This window comes from Crotalus tigris, unplaced genomic scaffold (assembly GCF_016545835.1).
Source record: "Crotalus tigris isolate CLP2741 ecotype Arizona unplaced genomic scaffold, ASM1654583v1 scf7180000020033.632256, whole genome shotgun sequence".
Classification (NCBI taxonomy): Eukaryota; Metazoa; Chordata; class Lepidosauria; order Squamata; family Viperidae; genus Crotalus; species Crotalus tigris.
The window spans coordinates 461,840-483,224 of NW_024097828.1; the positions used below are offsets into that span (position 1 = coordinate 461,840).

The window sequence follows — 21,385 nt, forward strand, 5'->3', positions numbered from 1 at the left end:
GGCACTACAAATCATTCTGTATTGCTGCCAATGAAACTGCATAGACATGTTTATGTAGTCATTAGGAGTTGAGTTCAACTCAAGTGAGATTTGGTTTTAAGTTTCAGAACCTAAATTACCCTGTACAATACTCCATTCACTTCTTGCAGAAGGATGACATCTTGAAACTGAAGACTGAAACTGAAACCCAAGGTCAGCGTATTTCAGCCACTTGGGGCATCATTTGCTGATGGGTTGAAGCTGTGGCAGGAACCATCCTTGTAGTTTAAAGGCTGTCAGAAGCAACTTCCGAGAGCACTCAAGTTTCGAATGTGCAAGTCTGGCTTGTATATACTGTACATAACTAGATCACTGCCAGACTATGCTTGTATTCTGCCTATTCTTCCTGGACAAACTGGAAGTTCTGAAGCCTTGGATTGCATGCATCTATGAGGCATCACCCATTCGAACCAGTTTCCATGGACAGATAGTCCTTGTTGTGATTCCTCGCCAGCCAATGGACCTGGCAGCTGAGTCAGAGGAATCAGAGGAGGAGGAGGAGGGACCTGGAGTGACATCAGAGTCAGAGGAAGGCTCTGAGGAGCTCCAGGACTTACAGTCTGACGAGGAGCCTGGCCCCTCTACTCGCGCTCAGGCTGAGACAGAGCTGTGCTGGGAGTCTGAGTTGGACAGTGATGACTCACAGCTGAGAGCTATCCAGGATGCATGTAAGAAAAGAGAGTCAGACAGAGGAATGCAATAGGGCGGCTCCAAAGGCAAAGGAGAAGCATTAGGAAGCCTTGGCTGCATAATAAAAAGGAAGGTGTGGGAGGTGCTGGTTGCCAAAGGCAACCGTTTGTGTTGAGGATCAAGTTTCTGTGAGCTGTGTTTTGTTTGCCTTGGACATGGACTCAGGTCTGTGAATAATAAAAGGGAATTGATTTTTTCCTGTGGTTCCAGCCTGCTTGTTGGAAGAAGGATTTCTCCTTGTGAGCTTAACAAGGACTCATGTAGGCTGGGACAGAACAGTCCTTGACTTACAACAGTTCATTTAGTGACTGTTTGAAGTTAAAACGGCATTGAAAAAAGTGAGTTATGGCCATTTTTTAAACTAGTGACCATTGCAGCATCCGCATGGTCAAGTGATTTATGTTTGGATGCTTGACATAAAATGGGTCAAAACTCACTTAACAGATTTCTCACTTAGCAACATAAATTTTGGGCTCAATTGTGGTCATAAGCTCAAAACTATCTTTTAACTAAAATGGCTTTTTTTGCTAAACATATACTTTCAGATGTAAAGTGGTGTCCAATTTTATTCTAGATGACAAACAATTGAGATCAGTTATTTGGGAAATGCGGCTTCAATTCATCTGCAAGCCTGTTTACACATATTGGAGTATTTACTTGCAATTTGTATGCTTTGATGACATTTTACTAGTGCAACAGTTGGCCTCTCAGCTATTAAGCACACTATGTGGGAAGTTGCTAGTGTAAGGGAGTTAAGCTGGAGTATTTGTCTACATTTCAGAAAAGCAGCTGCAGCTGGGCAGGAACACTTCCTGTCTTGACTTCCCCAAGGATAGATTCAGCTCATCCCTTCTCCCAAAGGGTTGTAAACATATACCACCCTAGACATTTGAGAGAAGGTGGAGTTATTCATCCATTCCCCCTCTTCACAGTTTACTCACAAGCATCCATACCAACATTCCAGGTATCTAGGGAGACACATCCTGGTATTTTTAGGAACATGCAGATGTCCATAGGTAGCTTCTCCCCAACTGAGTGTATATGAGAGAAAGAGAAGAATACCACAAACAGACAAAGTAGGGAGCAACTATTACAGGCAAGCAAAAGAGCTATTTCACTCAAATGCCAGGACTACAAACTACAGTAAACAGCCCACTCTGGAGTGATTCCTGGCCAGAGTTTGGCTTAGAGCAGTGATGGCGAACCTTTTAGAGACGGAGTACCCAAACTGCAATCCAAAACTCACTTATGCATCGTTGGGTGCTGGGTGGGCATGGCCCATTGGGTGGGCATGGCTGCGGTGGTAACAGCAGACCAAGTGGGACTAAAAAGTTCAATCAATCAATTCCAACTTTGTGAGATCTTTTTTTTTCCCATGAGAAGTTGAAATTGATTGTTTGCTTGAACCTTTTTTTTTTTTTTTTTGCACACGGTGGCGGAAGCCTAAAGCGAAAAGGTTTTATAAAACCCAGCTGAAGGCCTAGAACTGGGGCGATGGTGCATGTGCCCATAGAGATGGCTCTGCGTGCCACCTGTGGCACACGTGCCATAGGTTCGCCACCATGGACTTAGAGATTGGCCTAGAGCTTGATAGAAACCAAAAAGAAGCAATGATGTTAAAATGGCATGTAATTCCAACCAATGCAAGACCTTTTGGAGGAAGGTAAGGTATATGTCACTTTACAGGTTTTTGTTTCTTTTAAGGACTGAGTAATAAAGATGTATTTCTGTGATTGCATCAATTTGCCAGGCTCAAGAGGATGGAGTTAACCCAGAGCAACATCCTGTTGTTAGGGAAGGCGTGTGCCACAATAAGGAGTTTCTGTACAGTTATCTGCCACACTGCAGTGTGTCGATTCTTGGAAAAGGAAGAAATTTCACCATAAGATTGGATCTTCAAGTCTTACAAAGCAGCTTCTTCTCTAGCTATTTTTCCTGAATCTTTAGTAAGATTGGAATGCCAGTGCTCCCTCAAATATTGTACTAATATTTGCAGTCTCTGTAAAAATCTGTCAGCCTAGCTGAGGGTAAGTCTCCAGAAGTTGCTGCTCCCTAGAAGTCAGTGGCCTCTAAAGCTTGAGTTTCATCTTGCAATCCAATGAAGACAGCAGCTATAGACAATATATACAGGAAAAATAAGCGGTAATGACCAAATCATGAATCAGTGGTTCTTATCAGATGTGTGTTGTACAGAGAAATAGTGCTGGAGAATGTTAGATCATCCAATATCTTTTTTTCTTCTCCTCATTGTGGGCATTGAGTACCAATAGCAAAACAGCAGGAGCATCATAAGTTCAAGATCTTGCCAGGCTCCATTCTTCCAGAGATGTGAAATTACAGCCTATATAGCACTGAGATAACTTATTTTCCAAATATTTGTCTTTTCTCCTTTAAAGGTATTGATTTACTGGCCATTTTCTGGCAGAAGATATCATAAAAATTATGTATGTTCCCATTCCCTCCCCCGACCTTCCCAGAGCTGAATATAGGTTTAATTAAAATTTCATCAAAAAATCTTAAAAAAAGATATAAACCATAAATGAATCTAACATTAGTTAGAAATCTAAATACATTAATTAGAAAAATTATAAAATAATTAACAATAGTATATATATATAAAAACATGAATACAAAAAATAAATGCTTAAAAAGGAAAAGAATAAAAGAAAAAAAAGGGGAAAAAGAAGAACAAAAAAAAGAAAAAAAAGAAAATATTCCATTTTAAATATAAATTGTTAAAAAACTAAGTAATATTTTTATATCCAACTTATGTTGTATAAAATCTATCCATTTTTTCCATACCGCAACATACTTCTCTTGCGATTGATCCTTCAAGAAAGCCGAAATCTTTGCCATTTCCGCCAAATAAGAAACTTTAAGAAACCACTCTTGCAAAGTAGGCAAAGATGGGAGGGTTGGGGAGGTTGGGGGGAAGATTGTTTTGTTTTTGTAAAATTTCAAAATTTAATAAAAATTATCTTTGAAAAAAAAATTATGTATGTGAAACATTACGGTTTAGGATTAGGTGTTAGAGTTTTGGATTTGGGGGGAGTCAATAATCAATAGTTCCTGGGAAGAAAAAAAATAGGAATAATGCAATATGCAACAATGTGAGCTCTTACAAAAGACCAGTGAGTTTACTACTAACAAATTGCACTGGATGACCCTTCACCCCAAGTTTTTGAATAATAAAAAGAAGATAAATTACTTTCATTCAGTTTCTATTTCGCTTCTTTGCATCTCTTGGTATCTTACCCAGCCCCAAAATAGAACTTGCCTCTGTAACTAGTTTATAAATTGCACAAAACAAAAGAAAACCAAAAATATGAATTTGTTTCTTTAAACATCTGCACCTATGAATGATTTACATATACCATTTTATGCATCTTGCAGCTGAAGTTAAACAGATTGATGCTTTTATTTTTAAAATGGGAATGCTTTATCAGCATTCACATCTCAAGTTATTCAGTTCAGCCAGAACTGAAGCCCTAACATCTGAAGAACCCTGGACATTCTTCTGAAGTTGAACACTTTGAAATACAGGTGGCAGAAAGCAGTTAAGATAAGTGACTTTAAATATTCAAAAGATAACTGACTACAATAATGCAAGAGACACTGAGACCTGTTTCATCTGAGGATTGAAGGCGGTTTTTGATAACTGATCCTCGTATATTAAAAAAAAGATTATGCCTTGGGAAGTATTCTTTGATTTTATTATTAATAAAGCTGTATCTCCAATAGCACCTTTTTGGTTCCCAGTTCTCCTTAACTTTGTACTTTGCCATAAATGGTGATAAAAAGTGAGGATGTAGACTATTTGCATATAACAGCCAAGCTTTGACTGATTTAACCATTAAAAGGATCATGTCGTAGTTTATTCCATCTATCTTTGGCTTAATCGATCAGACCCCCAAATGTTTGATGGAACCCAAAGTCCAACAACTGTATACTGTAATGCACTAGATGAGGAAGGCTTATAAAATGTGAACGAGGAGCATAATGAGGAGATGGTTTCTGAAACTGACAGGAAAAGTTGCGATTCAGTTCTTACTATTTAAAATTGTAAACTGCCATTGCATCACCAAGACAAGGCAGTTGGCAAATATAATCACATGTTCTTTGTATATCTTTAGCAACCTTCACCACCAATACAATGCTCTCTGGAACTACTTGTCCTGATGGAATAATGATGATGTTGGAAGGGACTTTAGAAGTCATCTAGTCCAACCCCCTGCTCAGGCAGGAAACCCTATACCATTTCAGACAAATGGCTGTCTTCTTAAAAACTTTCAGTGTTGGAGCATTCACTGCTTCTGGAAGCAGGTTGTTCCACTGGTTAATTGTTCTAACTGTCAGGAAGTTTCTCCTTAGTTCTAGGTTGCTTCTCTCTTGGATTAAGTTTCCACCCGTTGCTTCTTGTCCTGCCTTCAGGCACTTTGGAAAATAGCTTGACTCCCTCTTCTTTGTGGCAGCCCCTGAGATATTGGAACACTGCTATCATGTCCCCCCTCGTCCTTCTCTTCATTAAACTAGACATACCCAATTCCAGCAACCATTCCTTATATGTTTTAGCCTCCAGTCCCCTAATCATCTTTGTTGCTCTTCTCTGTCTCTTTCTAGAGTCTCAACATCTTTTTTACATTGTGGTGACCAAAACTGGATGCAGTATTCCAAGTGTGGCCTTACCAAGGCATTGTAAACTGGTATTAACACTTCACGTGATCTTGATTCTATCCCTCTGTTAATGCAGCCTAGCACTGTGTTGGCTTTTTTTGGCAGCTGCAGCACACTGCTGGCTCATATTTAAGTGATTGTCCACTAGGACTCCAAGATCCCTCTCACAGTTACTATACAGTTACCACCTATACTGTACTTATGCATTTGATTTTTCTTCCCTAAATGTAGAACCTTACTTTTTTCACCATTGAATTTCATTTTGTTACTCCACCTAGTAGGACTAATATTTTTATACCAAAGTGGGCTCATCAAATTGTTCTAGTTTCTCTCTCCCAGGAAGCAATGGAATTAGGAAAAGATCCCAACAAATTGTTGCTTGTTGTTGCCTACAGGGATCAGAATCTTTCTCACTTTTAGGGTGAAAATAAAGTTGTGTATGGATTTCCAGATGCTGTTGCACAGCAATCCTTATTGGCCAGGTTAGAACTTGGTTAGAACTGATTGGGATTAGAACGGGAGTCCCCAACCCCCGGTCTGTGGACCAGTATTGGGCTGTGGCATGCCAGCAACTGGTCCGCACAAACAAGCAAAGCTCCATGCAGGCAGCACACAAAACCATGCACTCTCCGATCCATGGAAAAACCTTTCTCCATGGAACCGGTCACTGGTACCCAAAAGGTTGTGGAACTCTGGATTAGAACTTCTAGAGACCTGTTGCCCCTCTGGTAGTACCACAAAGGCATGGAGGGAAAGGAAGGATGAGCCTTTCTGCTAGCTTATGACATTCTGCTGCATGTTACGGTTTTCAATGTTATAAAAAGACAATTATGCCCCAGACAAAACAATTGTGCCTTCTTCCTGAGTGAAAGTTTGTAGGATCAACCAAAGTGAAGGAGGGTCCAATAAAATTCTTGATTTCACATAAATATTTTAATAACATTTCAAATACAAGAACATAGTATAACACTTATCCAAATACATGTTAGAAAGAGCTATTGCATTAGAATACGGTGGTAGAACTCTTACAAATCTCTGCATTCCTCTCTTAGTCATTAGTGATACAACACAATCAGAGAGGCTGCAACACAGAAGGGAAGAGCCCTTTCTCTACTCATATTCATTCATACAGACTTACTGAATCATACAGAAATAATCTGTGGGCCAAAGTGCAGGTTTGTACCAAATACTCAGTAAATTAATCATTCAGTCTCTATGATTTAAAGTGTCCAAGAACTGAAGGATTTCCATTAATGGCACTTCATTGAACATCTCGTTGCATTTACAAAATGTATTTTTCCAGTTTTGTTTTGTTTTTTGCATCTTTTGCATTGCTAATGATAGCAATTGAAAAAGAGACAATGCTGCCACTGAGAAACAGAAATCAGAAGAAAATAAACCCGATATTATTTAGCAGTGGCAGCATTGCAAACCACAGTGCAGCCTCTGGCAACCTGGAGCACATCAATTATTTTGGGGCAGAAACTCCCACAATTTCCAGGGAGTTGTATTTCCACCATATCTGACAGCTGTAAGTTTAGAGATGACTGGCATAGCTACTACCTACAAAGAAACTGGCCAAAAGGTTCATGTGCAATATCAGCAGCCAGCTAATTGGAATGCAAACTAAAAGGTCTCAAACAGCAGGATCTAGCGCAGGTAGGCATGGTGGACCAGCAACTGCATGGTGGTCATTGGAACAAATGTAAGTAAGGACTTTGATATACCATACTTTTCTTTTTTTTACCAGCAGTTCTCTAACAAGGTTGAGGAACCACAATCTCCCCAGACATTTATTCAAATGCTTAACAGCCCAAGCCAATGGCCAGGGACAAAGGGAAATAGAATCTACTAATGCCTAGAAGCCCACAATTTCCTCAGGCATTTTCTGACGAATTGCCCAAAGACTGGGCTCTGGCTTATTGATTTGAGTTGTGGAAACTGAATTGCTGTCAATTGATGATTATAGATTCATTTGGGTCCTTTGGAGTCATTTGATTTTTTTTTTTTTTTAAGAATGAGCAGAAGTGGAATGGAAGGAATTGTTACTCATATGTATGATTGCTCTTAAAGAACTTCTTTTGGCTAAGGAAGGTTTTATCACAATCTCCTTATGTATGATCACTGTCTTTCAAGAGGATGTGGCATGGGGAAGGGGGAGGAGCTAACTTGGTTAAGAGGTATATTTTGTGGAGTTAATCACTGTATTAACACAGCCATCCACATGTACGGTATAATAAACTTCTATGGAATTGCTCTGTGTTTGCAGAGAAAATCACTTGTCAGAATACATGCATAGGAAAAAAAATTAGGTGACAGGACAGCGATAGCATTGATATATATAGATACCCGTACCACATATATTATGCCATTAACTCATTGGTATGACAGCCAAAAGTTATGCATACATCATACAGATCTGGTCTTATGTGATTTACAGTTTCCTACACAATTCAGGGAAGAATTGGATTGAGAAGCATTTTAAAAATGTTTCTTTTGAAAAGAGATGGCAGATAGTATACTATCTTGAAAACACCAAAAGGAACAGCCAGGAAAACATACAGAGACACATAGACATATCACTGCATGAACGCCCATTAGTACTTATCTGCACTTTCTTCTGCCTTGATTAACAGCAGACAAATGTAAGCATTCTGCCAGTGTGTTATGGTTGAGTTCCAAAATCTGCTGGAAAGGGCGTTGAGTGCCCACAAACACTCTTGGCCCTCTTTTTTTCATTTGCCTCTTGCAGCTGGAACCCATTATTGGGGCCTGTTGTCCTTACTGATTCTTCACCAGGTGGTTTCTTTTAGAAACTGCCAGAGCAAATGGCTTTATATCAGGCATGCACCCCCGCCCAGGCTCTGAAGGATGGGACGCTCCAAAGCATCCGTGGTCTGATTCTTTGCAAGGAGGAGAGGGGAATGTGCTCCCCCTCTCCTTTTCACTGAAGCTACAATAAACATGCATAGATATTTAACATTAGTTTTCACAGCAGTAACGGTTAACAGGGCGGGGAAGTTGACTTGCTAGATCTGAAATTTTGTATTTTCTTTGTATTTTTCTTGAATACCTAATTAGGCTGTAACTGTTAACCCAGCCTTCCAATTTTTCATCAGGAACTCTCGTTTATACAGTGGTTTCTTGTGTGCCCTAGCTTTCTTTATTTTTTTTTCCTCTGTCCCTTTATTGTAGTGGCTCTTTTGTTTGCCTTCCTGGACAAAGCAATAGAAAGACAAGACATGTAAACATAAATGTAAGAGGGGGGTTCAGAAACAAGCAGAGTCACGGTCATGCCGCCAAGCAAAATGTAGCACAGAGGCTGGCTGCTCTTGCAGATTGCTGAGGATCTATGCCATCCCTGGTGTGAGATAAATGTAAATAAAACTATTTCCAAACTGTTTTTGCTAACCCGTTAAAAAAAATGCAAAGCTTTCTTTAACATGGGCCTTTGCTTAGCACAGGATTCTTGGCATCTGCTCAATTATCGCTTTCAAGCCTTTCTTCCTTGCACCCAATTCCCAACTCCCTCTGCCTCCCATTTCCAAACTGGAAGAAAACAAAACCCAAATTCTGTGCCCAAACCTCTTGCAAATTGTACACTGCCCAGAGTCATCTGTTGAGCTGGGCAGCTACTGAACTCAAATAAATAAATTATATAAATAAATATTCATTTTTAAATGACGAGAAGAAAATAAATTAGCTTAAAAAATAAGTAACTAAGCACTTCACCCAGTTGCAAATGGTATAAGCAAAATAAATAATCTTCACCATAGGGGTGGCATCCCAGTTTATCTATAAACAAATAAGCTAAATAAGCAGATGCATTTCCCCCTTAAATTGTAAAATAAGTGTGTTATTTCCTCCATTTAGAACTGTTCTTCTTGCCAAGGTTAAAAAGTGTTGAGACTTTCCCATGGATTTCAATTGAATTATTAGCCCATTCGATATGAAGATGTGGGGATCTCTGATTATTTAATATATGCAAGAACATGCATATAACACTATTTTTCCAAATATGATTTCATTTCATTTTTTTTTTCATTTCATTTCAGCCAAAGCTGATTGAAGTAAATCATCTCAGGATTTACAAGTTAGCTTCATTGTTCTTATTTCTAAGATTCTTCCCCTGTAGTAAGAATTAGTGCTACAGGAGGTGATCCTTATGCCCAGTTTACCTGCCTCCATAAGACACAGAGATTACTATTAGCAGTGCCTTCATTGCAGGTTATTCCTCCTCAAAGAACCAGCTAGTAGAACATTTTACATTGTAGAAATCTAATGGAAAGACAATGGCTAACTGTTACGATTATACTGAAGAACAGCTTTTACTGCACCAGAACATGAGATGGGATGACACCGATTTATGTTGACAACTTCATACGTTCCACATTCCTAGGAGTTAAACCAACAGGATCATATTTTGGGTCTACTGCATAATATGCACTAGGTGAATCTGCAGTCTCAAACTCTAGATACTTTTATCAATATCTCAAGGAAGGAAGGCCTTAGGAATTGATGCTATATTTCCAAAGCCTGTTACTATATTCATTCCAATCAGTGTATCTATAAATAACCTCTCATCTTCTATCATACATTACTTGGTCCCTCAACATTGCCAATCAAACTCTGCAGCATGGGGCAGTTTCTTGGCAATAGGAGCGCTGCCAGTCTCGATTCTTGGCCTTTTTTCCCCAGCGAGAATTGATAGTCACTATCCCACAGTAGCTTGCTAACTGGCTGGTGTCCTCTTCCTGTATCTCGTGTAGGGGAAGCATTCTTCATGCACTGATGGCATTCGCAACATCTGTGAACACAAGACGACTGGGTCTCTGGAGAACACCTTGATTTGCCTACAACAAAAACAAAACAAAAAAAATGGAGAGGGGAAGAGAAATGCATGAATATTTTATCTTCATACGATTCTCCCAAGATTGCAAAGTATTGCACAATAAACATGCCACTACTGGATTAACAGAAATAAAAATCCTATTGACAGAACTATATATTTTTAAAGATGCATTTTTAGCATGATGTAAGTACAGATATTTCTCAAGTTATGACCACTGTTCAGTTATAGCAATGCTAAATGAGAAGGACTTGCACAGGTCTGCTCTGTAGCACCTGCCCACAGCACTCACCCACCCATCCACCTACCTGCATTCCGTAGCATCTTCCCATGGCACCCACCCACTAACTCATCCCTGCAGCATCCACCTGTCCTATCCACCCACCCATTTGTTAACTCCTACCTGCTGGCCAGCTTGTCTGGGATTGCTGCTCCTTCCCACATTGTGGTCATGTGAGGTCCTTGCTTAATGATCTTCATAGTCCTAGGATTATGATGGCAACTTGGATTGCCAGGATTGTGAGAGCTAAACAATGTGGTCATATGATGTCATACTTAACAACCACATCACTTAGATAGAAATTCCAGTCCCAATTGCCATTGTAATCCGAGGACCACCTGTAGTAATAAAAAAACAACTTGAAATTCATCTTTCACTCCCTTAGCAAGAAAGAATCATTCTAACAGCTGTCAAGAAGTTAGGTTGCCCACAATGCTTATCAAAGTCAATTTGAGACTTAGTTATGCTGTATTGGTACAACATGCTCATCTTGGTTAATTTTAGAGGTATTATGTGGAGCCAGTTTATTGATTACTATTAAATTTCGCATATTCATCTGAATCAGTAAATATTTCTGTAAATAAAGCTCTAAATTCATGGCTTTGGAGCTTTAGAACAGAGGATAAGGAAGAGAGGGAAAGCACGAATGTTACATAGAGATTTCCAGAAGACCTATCTAAACTAGAGTATGACTCTCCGTAGAGAAGGTCCTAGGACAGTGGTGGCGAACCTATGGCACACGTGCCAGAGACAGCACTCAAAGCCCTCTCTGTGGCACGCACGCCATGCCTTGGAGATGGCAACAGTCCCTCTTCAACCAGCCACCCGCTGACTCGCTGAGATCCCACATGGCCAGATGCATCCCAGCACCCATGCACTCACTGGCCTCTGTGTGCAAGGGCTGATGGTGTCAGGCAGCAGCCACCCCGGCCCCTGTCTCACCTTGCCCTGTGACAATAGCACCCCTGCCCTGCCTCACCTTGCCTTGCCTCGCCTCACCCAGCAGGATGAACCTCCTCCCCACCTGCCAGTTTTAATTCTAAAACTGGCAATATGAGAACAGCTGTAGCTTCAAGTCCAGGAGACAAAATCTCACCATCATCTAGTCTACAGTATCCTCTCAAACTAGTCTTCCAGATGTATAGGTTTTCAACTCTCATAATTTCAGCCTGGTGGGAATGGTTCAGTGCTCATACTGGCAGGGATTTATGAAAGCTAAAATTCAATATATCTGATAACACAATATTGCACAATTTTTCCAGGCTGAGGGCCATGCTTGTTCTTTGAATAATTTGTCAGGAGCTGAATTTGAAAAGTGAATGGAAGGAAGGTTCAGAAAAAAAAAACATTAGAATCTAATTTGATTTATGTTTGAACAATTACAATCAAATATATGGCTACTCTCCAGTCATATGTTTACTAATTGTCTCTTTCTAGCATATTCCAAATTACAATTTGTTCATAAATAAAATCTTAGAAAGACCACACCTGGAATACAGCATCCAGTTTTGATCATATTATAAAAAGATGTTGAGACTTTGGAAAAAGTACAAAAAAGAGCAACTAGGATGATTAAAGGCCTGGAGTCTAAAACATATGAAGAACAGTTGCAAGAACCGCGTATGGCTAGCCTAGAGAAAAGAAGGACAAGGGGTGACATGACAGCAGTATTCCAGTGTTTTGAGGGGCTGCCACAAAGAAAAGAGGGTCACCTTACTTTTCAAAGCACCAGAAGGCAAGACAAGAAACAATGGATGGAAACTAATCAAGGAGAGAAGCAACCTGGAGTTAAGGAGAAACTTCCTAACAGTAAGAGCAATTAATCAGTGAACCAGTTTGCCTTCAGCAATTGTGGGTGCTTCATCACTGGAGGTTTTTAAGAAGAGACTGGACAGCCACTTGTCTCATATAGAGTCTCCTGCTTGAAGAAGGGGTTGGACAAGAAGATCTCCAAGGTCCCTTCCAGCTTCTTCTGATTGATTTGGGCAGTCTTTGGGGCCACACACAAACCTCAGGATTTGAGAGTAGGAGAAATTGCCTCAGAGGTTTCACTGATAGGGAGAAAAAGTATTACCTTGCTTTGGGCAGCCTGAACAGAAGCAGCATCTCTGCCATGCTCTAGAAGTTCTTGCTCCAGCTCATCTTGTTCTTCTGCAGGATCAAAATTGTACATGGGCATGAGCTGATGTCGTAACTTTTCCAATCTACTCAGGAAAGAGAGAGGGGGGGGGATAGGGAGAGAGAGAGAGATATCCACTCCATGAAACATCAAACAAAGAGAAAATTTAAACTTTCCAGGCATTACTCAGTAACTATTTAGGAACCAAATCTCCTGAGCAAAAATCATATATCATATGCATATCAATGCATTATTACTTTTAAAGTTGGGAAGAGAAAAACAGGTTTTTTTTTTTCAAATGTGTTTCAAATGTGAAGATTTTGGAGGGAGCTTTCTAGAAAACAAAAACAAGAGATAAACAAACTGCTTAACTCATATGTACAGAACGCTTACCGTTTCCTCTTCCGAATATACAAAACCTAGAGGAAAAAAATTAGAAAAATATGATTGTTGTAAGCATTTTTTCAGCGGGATCTTTTGCATTAAATAATTGTAATGTGTACTTGAAAAAGGGAGAAGTTGTGTAGTTGTATAAGGGTCAGACCAGCTTTGGGTCTCACGTGCCCTTAGCCATGGGAGTTCATAGGGTGACCTTGAGTCAATCAATGTCTCTCAATCCACCTGAAAAGGTTGTGGGGGGGAAAGTAAGAGGAAGAAAGATTATGTTGCTTTTTGCTCTTGAACAGAAAGGCAGAATATAAAAGTAACAAGTAAATACATGTGCACAAATTTATGAAAAAAGCAATAAGGTTTGGGAAAGCATGAATTATTAGATTTATAACACTCTTCCTATACAAAAGTTCAAGATGATATTCCCTCCTGCTCTTCATCCCTACAACAGCAACTTTGTAAAATAGGCTGGGCTGAAAAAGAATGACTGGCCAAAGTCACCCAGTGGGCTTCTGTGTGGACAAGGGACTAGAACTTGCCCACACTTAATACATCTGGCTTGCTTTAATATAATTAATTGGGGGTGTAATTATGTATGGTGGACTTGCATACTGGGAAGGATGTTGCTGTCACCCAGTTCTTATTCTTAATGAGAGGAAAGGAATTATTTGGAATCTTAGCATAAGTATATTCTACTGAATAGCCAAAATCATTTAACTTAATTGTATTGCCTTTCCAAATAGGCTTTCTCACCATGGTTACAAGATAAAATGATAACAACCTAAAACGACTGATGAAAACAGTTGCCTTGAATCACTGGCATCTATAAATTAAAACTATAAAACGAATCAAACCAGAGGGACACAATCCAGCATATTGTCTCTTAAAATGGAGCCACTGCAAGAAAGTCTCTGTCTTTTTTCACAGATTTTATTGACGGGTGTGAGCAGGGCCCACCTCGTCAGTCCCGAGTAGGAGAAAACAGATGCAAGCAAGTTTTTAAATAATCTATACATCTGTTTACAACTATATCTGTTTGTTAAATCATGTACTAGTTTAACAATTATAGCAAAGGGACTATAATTCTTTGTTAAAGCAAGAACTAGATTCCTTCCACAGAATTTTTTGTAGCCTTAAGCTCAAGAGTTCAATTGGCATAAAATTTGGTAGTGACATTCCCAAACACAGTCTCAAGTCTTACCACTGCTACTGCCAACCCGATAACAGTAATGATGCCAAAGGATAACAGCATGGTTTCCATGACTGGGCCATTGCTGACCACATCTGGAATTTTGGTGCTGATAAAGCTGCTGGGTTCAGGTGTCATTGCAACAGTTTCTGATACAGTCTCATCAATGGTTGTCCCATGGTCTGCTTCAGGCCTGGTAATGCCACTGAGGTACAGATTGCTTAGAGTGGGTGTTCTATAATTCATCTTGAACCAGAGTGCTTTATTTCTTTTTGGTTTGTTTGCTTGAATGATGGTTTCAACCACAATGTTCTTCTCTTTCAGCTACGAACTCATCATTTCTCTTCTGTCAAGATGGGAAAGTTTTTTTTCTTATTATCTTTAATAGCTCTTCTAAAATGAAGTCGTGTTGACTAATGCCTAGGCATAGAAAGACAGAGAGAGAGAGAGAGAGATGGGATAATTTGCCTCCCAAATTATCTTAGTAAACATTTCTGTACCCACACCACAGATGCAAACATTTCTGTATCCACATCACAGATACAAACCTCAGGAGAAGACTTTTTGCCTAAAGTCAAGCAAATTTATTCCTGACCAAAATGAAAATTGAACTGAGGACTTCCTAATCACAACACTAACGATGTATATCCATTCTTCTGTTCAAAAGTCCTGCTGAGTTGATCTTTTCCATTCTCTTTTGCTGGACCAATGGATACCCTCCTCTTTCTAAATAAATTTTGTTTGAGGATTCAATTTAATGCCAGGGTTTGCACTAATATTACAGAATCGTGATCCTGTGCTCAACCAATAAGTAATAACTACAAAAGCTAAATGATGACAATAGTGATGACATTCCCATGTTCCTACTTTATTATTAATTATATTTCACTCTTCCTCCAAGATGTTTAGAAGAACAAAGCATCCTCACTCCTGAATTTTAATCTGACCACCCTGTGAAGCAGGACTTGCAAAAAGAAAGAAACTGCTCTAAGGTCTGTTGGGATTGTTGATGAGTGGGGATTTCAAGTTTCAAATGATCAAAGTGCTAAGAATCAGAGAAGAGACAATAAGGAATAAAGAGATCTATTATTGATATACGTCTTTTTGTCTGCAACCAAGAACAGATTAATTTTTAGGAATACTCTTAAGTGTGTGAAAATGTCCTTGAGGGACAGGAGGCAGAGTAGGAACTAGGCAACAGATAAGAAGCAGCTGAGCCCACAGAAGGAATGGGACTTAGATGGTAAAAACAAGAGGGAAGAGATGTATTTTTAAACTTGCAAGATTCTGCCACTGTACCTTATAATAAGGGTAGTGTTAGTACTCATGGTTGGTGCTTCCTGTCTGGACTATCTTTAAGGGCTGACATATGCAGTGCATTTTTTTGAGGAAGCTCTGAAGACTTTTAATATTTCCATTATGTCCTATCAGTGCATTTACAGTTATTCAAACCAAGCCAATCACTCACTGAGGAAGATATTTAACCTGCTAGGATTATCTGTATTTATAAGGTTGCTAGAGTTTAGAGGATATGACTGGGTTACTGCAAAAGTATCATCTGTGTAGGCTGGAGTGTGATTAGGGTCAGGGAAAGGGAAACAAAGGACATGTAACTGGATTTATTTTACATTATTCTATTGCCCTGATACAGATTCTGTTTCTTATTTGTTGGATTTTTAATAGATTTTAATTTTATTTTTATCTATTAATGCTATCAATATAGACAAGGGTAACTCCAGAGAGTCCAAATGACTAGCGCTGCAGCCTTCTTCCTTGGCAAATTTAAATGCCATTTTATTGTTAGGGTGATTAATTAGACATATATATATATATATATATATATATATATATATATATATATATATATATATATATATATGGTTTTAAATGCTCACTCTATTTTATTTTTTTAAAATAAGAAAATGGAACTCATGCAAAGGAAGCCTTTTTAAGGATCAAGACAGCAAAAGCAAGTTGAACAACAGAACATGCTCAGTGTATTTCTTTATCTACACAATGCAAAGCTACTTTCTTTGATTTGCTCTATGAGATCACCTGAAAAGCAGTTATAAAACACAGGATGATGAGAAAAGATGCAGTAAGGAGAAAGTAAGGCTCAGTCATACATTTTGTAACTTGAAACATGCTTACCTTAAAGTGCAGTTCTTACACACTTTATAATTTGACTCATTTATTTATTTATTTATTCAATTTAGTCAATGACTCTGGCAGCTTACAATTATGTGCCAGCAAGTCATTTTCTGGGATGATCTGTCCCCAACCAATTGTGTATCCCTCGCTGCCATAACTGAGTCCATCTATGTTGATATTGGCATTCTCTTTTTCTCTTACCTTTCACCTTTTCCAGCTTTGTAGACTTCGCAAGAAAACTAGGTTTTCACACATTGTGTCCAAAATAGGATAATATGAGTTTGGTCATTTGAGCCTTAAGCAAGAATTCTAGGTTGATTTGTCCAATAATCTATTTGGGTTTTTTTTCGTTGTTGTCCATGGCATTCTCAACAGTCCTCTCCAAACACCAAGATTCAAAAACATTAACACTATCCTTATTCTTCATAGACTCACAGGAAAAACCACTGCCTCATTAATTCTAATCTTTAAGGGAATGAACACATTATGGCATCTGAATATCTTTTCCAAGGCTTTCAATGCTACTCTTCTATGTGCTGGCTGTGACAATTTCTTGACCACTTGATTGATTCACTGTTGATTCTAAGGCTGATTATTATATCTTTTGTCATTAGTTTGGTCTTCTTTATATTTAATCATAGACTCTACAACCAATCAGTTTCACACTTTCTGTCTGGATTGTAGTTTCCTATCCTGTGCATTAATTTCTCGCGAGGACAATGAAATGTTCTGGAATTCCCATTTTCCAAAAGTAACTCTAACATTGGCATGATTGATACATGAGGGACTTTCTATGAAGCATATACTACCTTCTCTTTTGTATTTTTTGTGCATCAACAATGATGTTTCTTGTTCCTCAGCCTTTTCCAAAACCAGCTTGACAATCTGGCATCTCCCTTTCCGTATAAGATTCTAATGTTTACTGAACAATCTAAGCATTATTTTGCCAGCATGTGATGACATCATGGATGATACTGTAGCCTTGGTTACATTTTATATTTATTTCTTTGTATTTATTATCTAAAAAAATTCATTCCCATGTTGTCTCTGTCAACCATTCACAGAACTTTCAACCATGATCGCAACATCTCTTCTCACAAAAGTCAGTGCTACTTCAAACTCTTCAACTATTGTACAGATACGGTTAGAGTTTCTTAGCCATCACTTATAAGGTCTGACTTTGCTGTACCTTTATTTTAACTAAAGATCCACAAAATTAACTCAACTTAAGCACTTTAATCCTAAAAAAAATGGTAAACTGTAAAACAAAAAGCAATTTGGACAATTGTCTTAGCTAGTTTTTCCCAACATGCAACCCCTCTGTGGCTCAAACATGCCAAAAACTGATTATGACCAAGTTTATATTGCTAGCCAGATTAGTTTTGTTGCAGGCAGACTGGATAAGAGTAATTAAAAAGAACAGTCCAATTTAATGCCTAAAGTGCTGCTGAACTTGAGGTTCCTTTGGTTGCTTAGTCAGGCCTTGCTCAGACTTCCACGCTCAAGGAAAAGGAATTTTCCATATTGTAATGCCTGCAGAAGGAAGCAGTCTGACCTGAACCAAATCTAGCATCTCTCTTCTTTCCCAGGGCAGGAGGAAAAGAAACTTGGAATAGACAGTTGGGGGGGGGAGGGAACAGCCCCAGAGCAGAATGTAGGGGATTGCCCTCCCTTTATTGCTCCTGCTCCCTTTGACCTGTTCTGTTCCCACCCATGCCCTCAACTCCTTGCTAGGTGTGCCTTGCCTATCACAAGCTCAGCCCGGGGCATCAGCACCTACTGAGATGATGTCTAGGTGAAGAGGAATTAAGCCCTGCCCTTGTCCCAGGGCTCCACCTCAGATCAAGAAAATACCCCCAGGCCAAGATCGCTGCAACACGGGAAGAGAGTAACCCTTCTTCCCACAGCTCCCCCTCCCTCGTTGTTTTTGGAGCCTTCGGAAAGAGACAGCCTGTCTCACTTCCCACCTATAACTTAAGGACTGACACAGACTACTAGGTCAAGTGAGGAAGATGGGTTGTGTGGATGCGTGTCCCGGGGAGTGGAAGACTCTGGCCCGGCCCTCTTTCACTAAAGCAGGGTTTCAATGGCCGTCCGAAGGGACAGCAGTAATCGGATTGTTTAGCTGGAGGCTGGGCTGCCTCGGGTATCTACCGCTTTGCTGCAATTCGGATTACCTGCATCGGAGAGGAATGAATAGCTGCCAGGGTGCTAGCACGGTCTTACGTGCCATTGTGCTTTCCAAGATGCTACAACCAGCCTCACCCCGTTTCTGCCGCTGCCCCTCTTAATCTCCTGCTTTGATCTCTCCTTTCCCCAGGATTGGCTAACACAGGACAGCGCTTTGGTTAAGGATTGGGCCGGTTGGCATGTCACTCAGAAAGAGGAGGATGGCTGTTGCAAGCTCCGAAGTCCGGGAATGCAAAGTGAGATTTATGCGGTCCAGGCTCGCTCTTAGGCGAAGGTGCGTCGCGCGCTCGGCCAGGTGAAAGTGATACCTTGGGACGTGCACGATCTCATAGGGATTATGCTTCACTCCCCAGGATTCCCTTCTTGTGCCTTCTTTGTGGAATCCACCCACCATCCTGCACGAAAAGACGATGATTTTTTTTCTACCTTTTGGAAATCGGGCGTCTATATATGTTCAAAGTGTGGAACATATATGTACTTGATAAAATCGTTCGTGTGATGGACGTGGAAAAGGCATTTCTGCTCCCTCACCCCCCATCCCCGCATTTTTGCAAGTGGCAATCACTTCATAAGAAATTTCTACTCTGATGAAGTTTCCTTTCGGGATTACAATGAAAGTCATTAGAAATTGTTTTGAAACAAGGTCATCCTAGTCCACACATAAAACTAATCAGGATGCTATCTGATCAAGCCTTGGATTGAGTATGCATATTGCCAAGCCATGGTTTGCTTATTTACGCTTTGCTAAACAAGACGCTGGGATCACATTTACCTCTAGCGTGCTTAACAATGATTTACTAGGGGAAAAAAATGGTTTTAATTTGCTCTGAACTCAGCCAAACAAATTACAGAATAGTTTAGGGCTGGGAATAAATGTATGATGGGGCCACTTCTATACTGTATTACTGCCAAGAAAATTACCGATGAAGTCTACAAGATTCAAGCTCGATTCAAAGGTGGCGTCAGTTTTTCGTAATTCTGAACTTCTTTAGCAGAATTACCTCCGGTTTCCACGCGGCGTCTCCCTTGTTTCGTTCAACGCGCTCTGAAATGGATAATGGCACTTTAGAAGGTGGAGCGTTGGCTCGCTAGGAACTTCAGTTCGATGGCGCTGTTGGCGGTCGAGCTGAAGCTTTTGCTGCTCGCACCGGAAGAGTGTTCCCTCCCGAGCATCTTATTTCCACTATCCGACCAGGACTTGCAATTTCCCCTTTTTTACAGGTAAAAGCTGAAAGTCTCTGTTGTGCCGATCTTCGCATCTGAAAGAAAACGTATATGGCGTTTTTACTCCTTTCGTTCAATACAAAGTCATTTTTTAAATGACTTTTTTTTTTAAAAAAAAAAATCCGTATTAGGAAGTCGTCGGTGTTTGATTTCCTATACACTTTGGTCAGTTGTATTGCGTACTTGCAAATGCTCTGCGAAAGCTGGAAAGTTTTCAAAATATGGATTGATTCTTAGAAAAGATTCAAAACGTTTCTTCCAAATAATTAAAGATTTAGATTAAGGTTATAGGTTAATTGTAGATCCCAATGTAATAAAAAATTTATTAAACAGATTTTATAAGTTCCATGGAAATGAATGAGGACAAAGGATAAGTAATCTTTTTATGGAATAAACAAACTGCCTTTTAGAATGAGGAAAATACAAGGAAGGAGCTTCTTTTTTCGTCTGGTCTAACTAACCTGTTCAGCTAGGACACTCAGTTTTTTTAAAGTATAATTGATTTGTTGGAAACTATGTGAATCTAGCTATTATGATTCAGAAATAATGATAGTGTGTAACAAAACCTCTGTTTTTGTCTATGCAGCCATCTATGATTAAACAAATAACAGCCTCGTGTGATGAGGGTGAAGTTTCTTCACATGCTCAGTTCAGCAGTGTATTATATGCAGCATAAATTCACTATAGTATTTTCAACTTTTTATGCGCAGAGGCCACACAGGATTGCAAAAGCTTTTTATCTCATTGGATTAAAATGAGATACACTGCTAAGGTTCAAAAGCATTTGCTAGAGCTAATCATGCTTGATTTTATTTCACCATAATTTATCTGCCTAAGTGTATTAAGAAGCATCAGTTGACAATAACTTCAAATATATAATGTGTCTATGTTGGAGAAATTGTGGCTATGTATGAAATTATTTGAAAAGTGAAGGAGACTTTAATGTGCTGTATTCAGTGAACGCAACTTTGCCACCCCGGTGGTACACACTCAGAAAAACATGGTTAGAGATACAGTTGTAATAAAAAAAAATCCATGTTAACATAATATATGATACTATAATGGTCTATTTTTTTCTGTGCAAAGTAAACCTGTTTTGAATTTGAGAAGATTCATTTGTTTATCTCTCCATCTCTTAGTGATCTACTAGGACAATATGGAATTTGAATCTGACACTGATGTTCTTCTCTACAAAAATGATGAGTTCAGAATATTGTGCCATGGTGATGTATACTGTTATACCAGACTACTGAGACAGGCCCTTCAATAGTCCTGCAAAGGAGAATCGATGCTTATACCTAAAAACTGATATTTTTCTGAAGCAATGACAACTTTCAGTAGTGTTTATTACAGGAAGATTTTGTATCTATTCTCTTACCATGGATATTTTAGAATGAATCAAATTAAAGATACTCTTCTAAATCCCTGGCATAGATGTCTGAGAAATTACTCCTATTATAAAGCCAATTTGGTCTCAGCTGTTGATGTGGTCAAGTATTGGCAAGCGGTGTTTGAGGTAAACAATATCCCAGAAGCGCAGACATCTTCTGAATATATTGTTTCCCATGTCCTGGGAGCAAAAACAGTTAA

The 21,385-nt window shown here is 39.3% G+C and overlaps 2 protein-coding genes across 9 annotated transcripts in view; one reads left to right on the plus strand and one right to left on the minus strand.

Moving 5' to 3' along the window:
• Positions 1 to 9,176: 9,176 nt before the first annotated feature.
• On the minus strand, positions 9,177 to 18,832 carry CUNH3orf18 (chromosome unknown C3orf18 homolog). Of its 3 annotated transcripts, XR_005559403.1 has the most exons (6): positions 18,559 to 18,832; positions 14,243 to 14,650; positions 13,045 to 13,070; positions 12,607 to 12,736; positions 10,656 to 10,870; positions 9,177 to 10,256 (listed from the first exon to the last, which is right to left on the minus strand). XR_005559403.1 is itself a non-coding variant. In XM_039365336.1 (5 exons), exons 2-5 carry the CDS (start codon positions 14,474 to 14,476, stop codon positions 10,820 to 10,822), a joined length of 441 nt encoding a protein of 146 aa, XP_039221270.1. In that variant the 5' UTR covers positions 14,477 to 14,650; positions 18,559 to 18,832; the 3' UTR covers positions 9,177 to 10,819. The 3 variants fall into 3 exon arrangements, 2 of the variants coding, with proteins under 2 accessions (XP_039221270.1, XP_039221269.1); XM_039365336.1 differs by having other exon boundaries at positions 9,177 to 10,870; XM_039365335.1 differs by lacking the exon at positions 10,656 to 10,870 and having other exon boundaries at positions 18,559 to 18,827.
• Positions 18,833 to 19,450: 618 nt separating this feature from the next.
• The window catches only part of HEMK1 (HemK methyltransferase family member 1), a 44,010-nt gene continuing 42,075 nt past the window's right edge, over positions 19,451 to 21,385 (plus strand). For 2 of the 6 annotated variants that reach the window (XM_039365330.1, XM_039365331.1), the window contains exons 1-2: positions 19,451 to 19,792; positions 20,935 to 21,311. In XM_039365330.1, coding sequence (XP_039221264.1) covers positions 21,120 to 21,311 — 192 coding nt within the window. In that variant the 5' untranslated portion in view covers positions 19,451 to 19,792; positions 20,935 to 21,119. Of the gene's footprint in view, positions 19,793 to 20,934; positions 21,381 to 21,385 lie in introns of all 6 variants that reach the window. The other 4 variants (XM_039365333.1, XM_039365334.1, XM_039365329.1 and 1 more) reach the window with 3 other exon arrangements.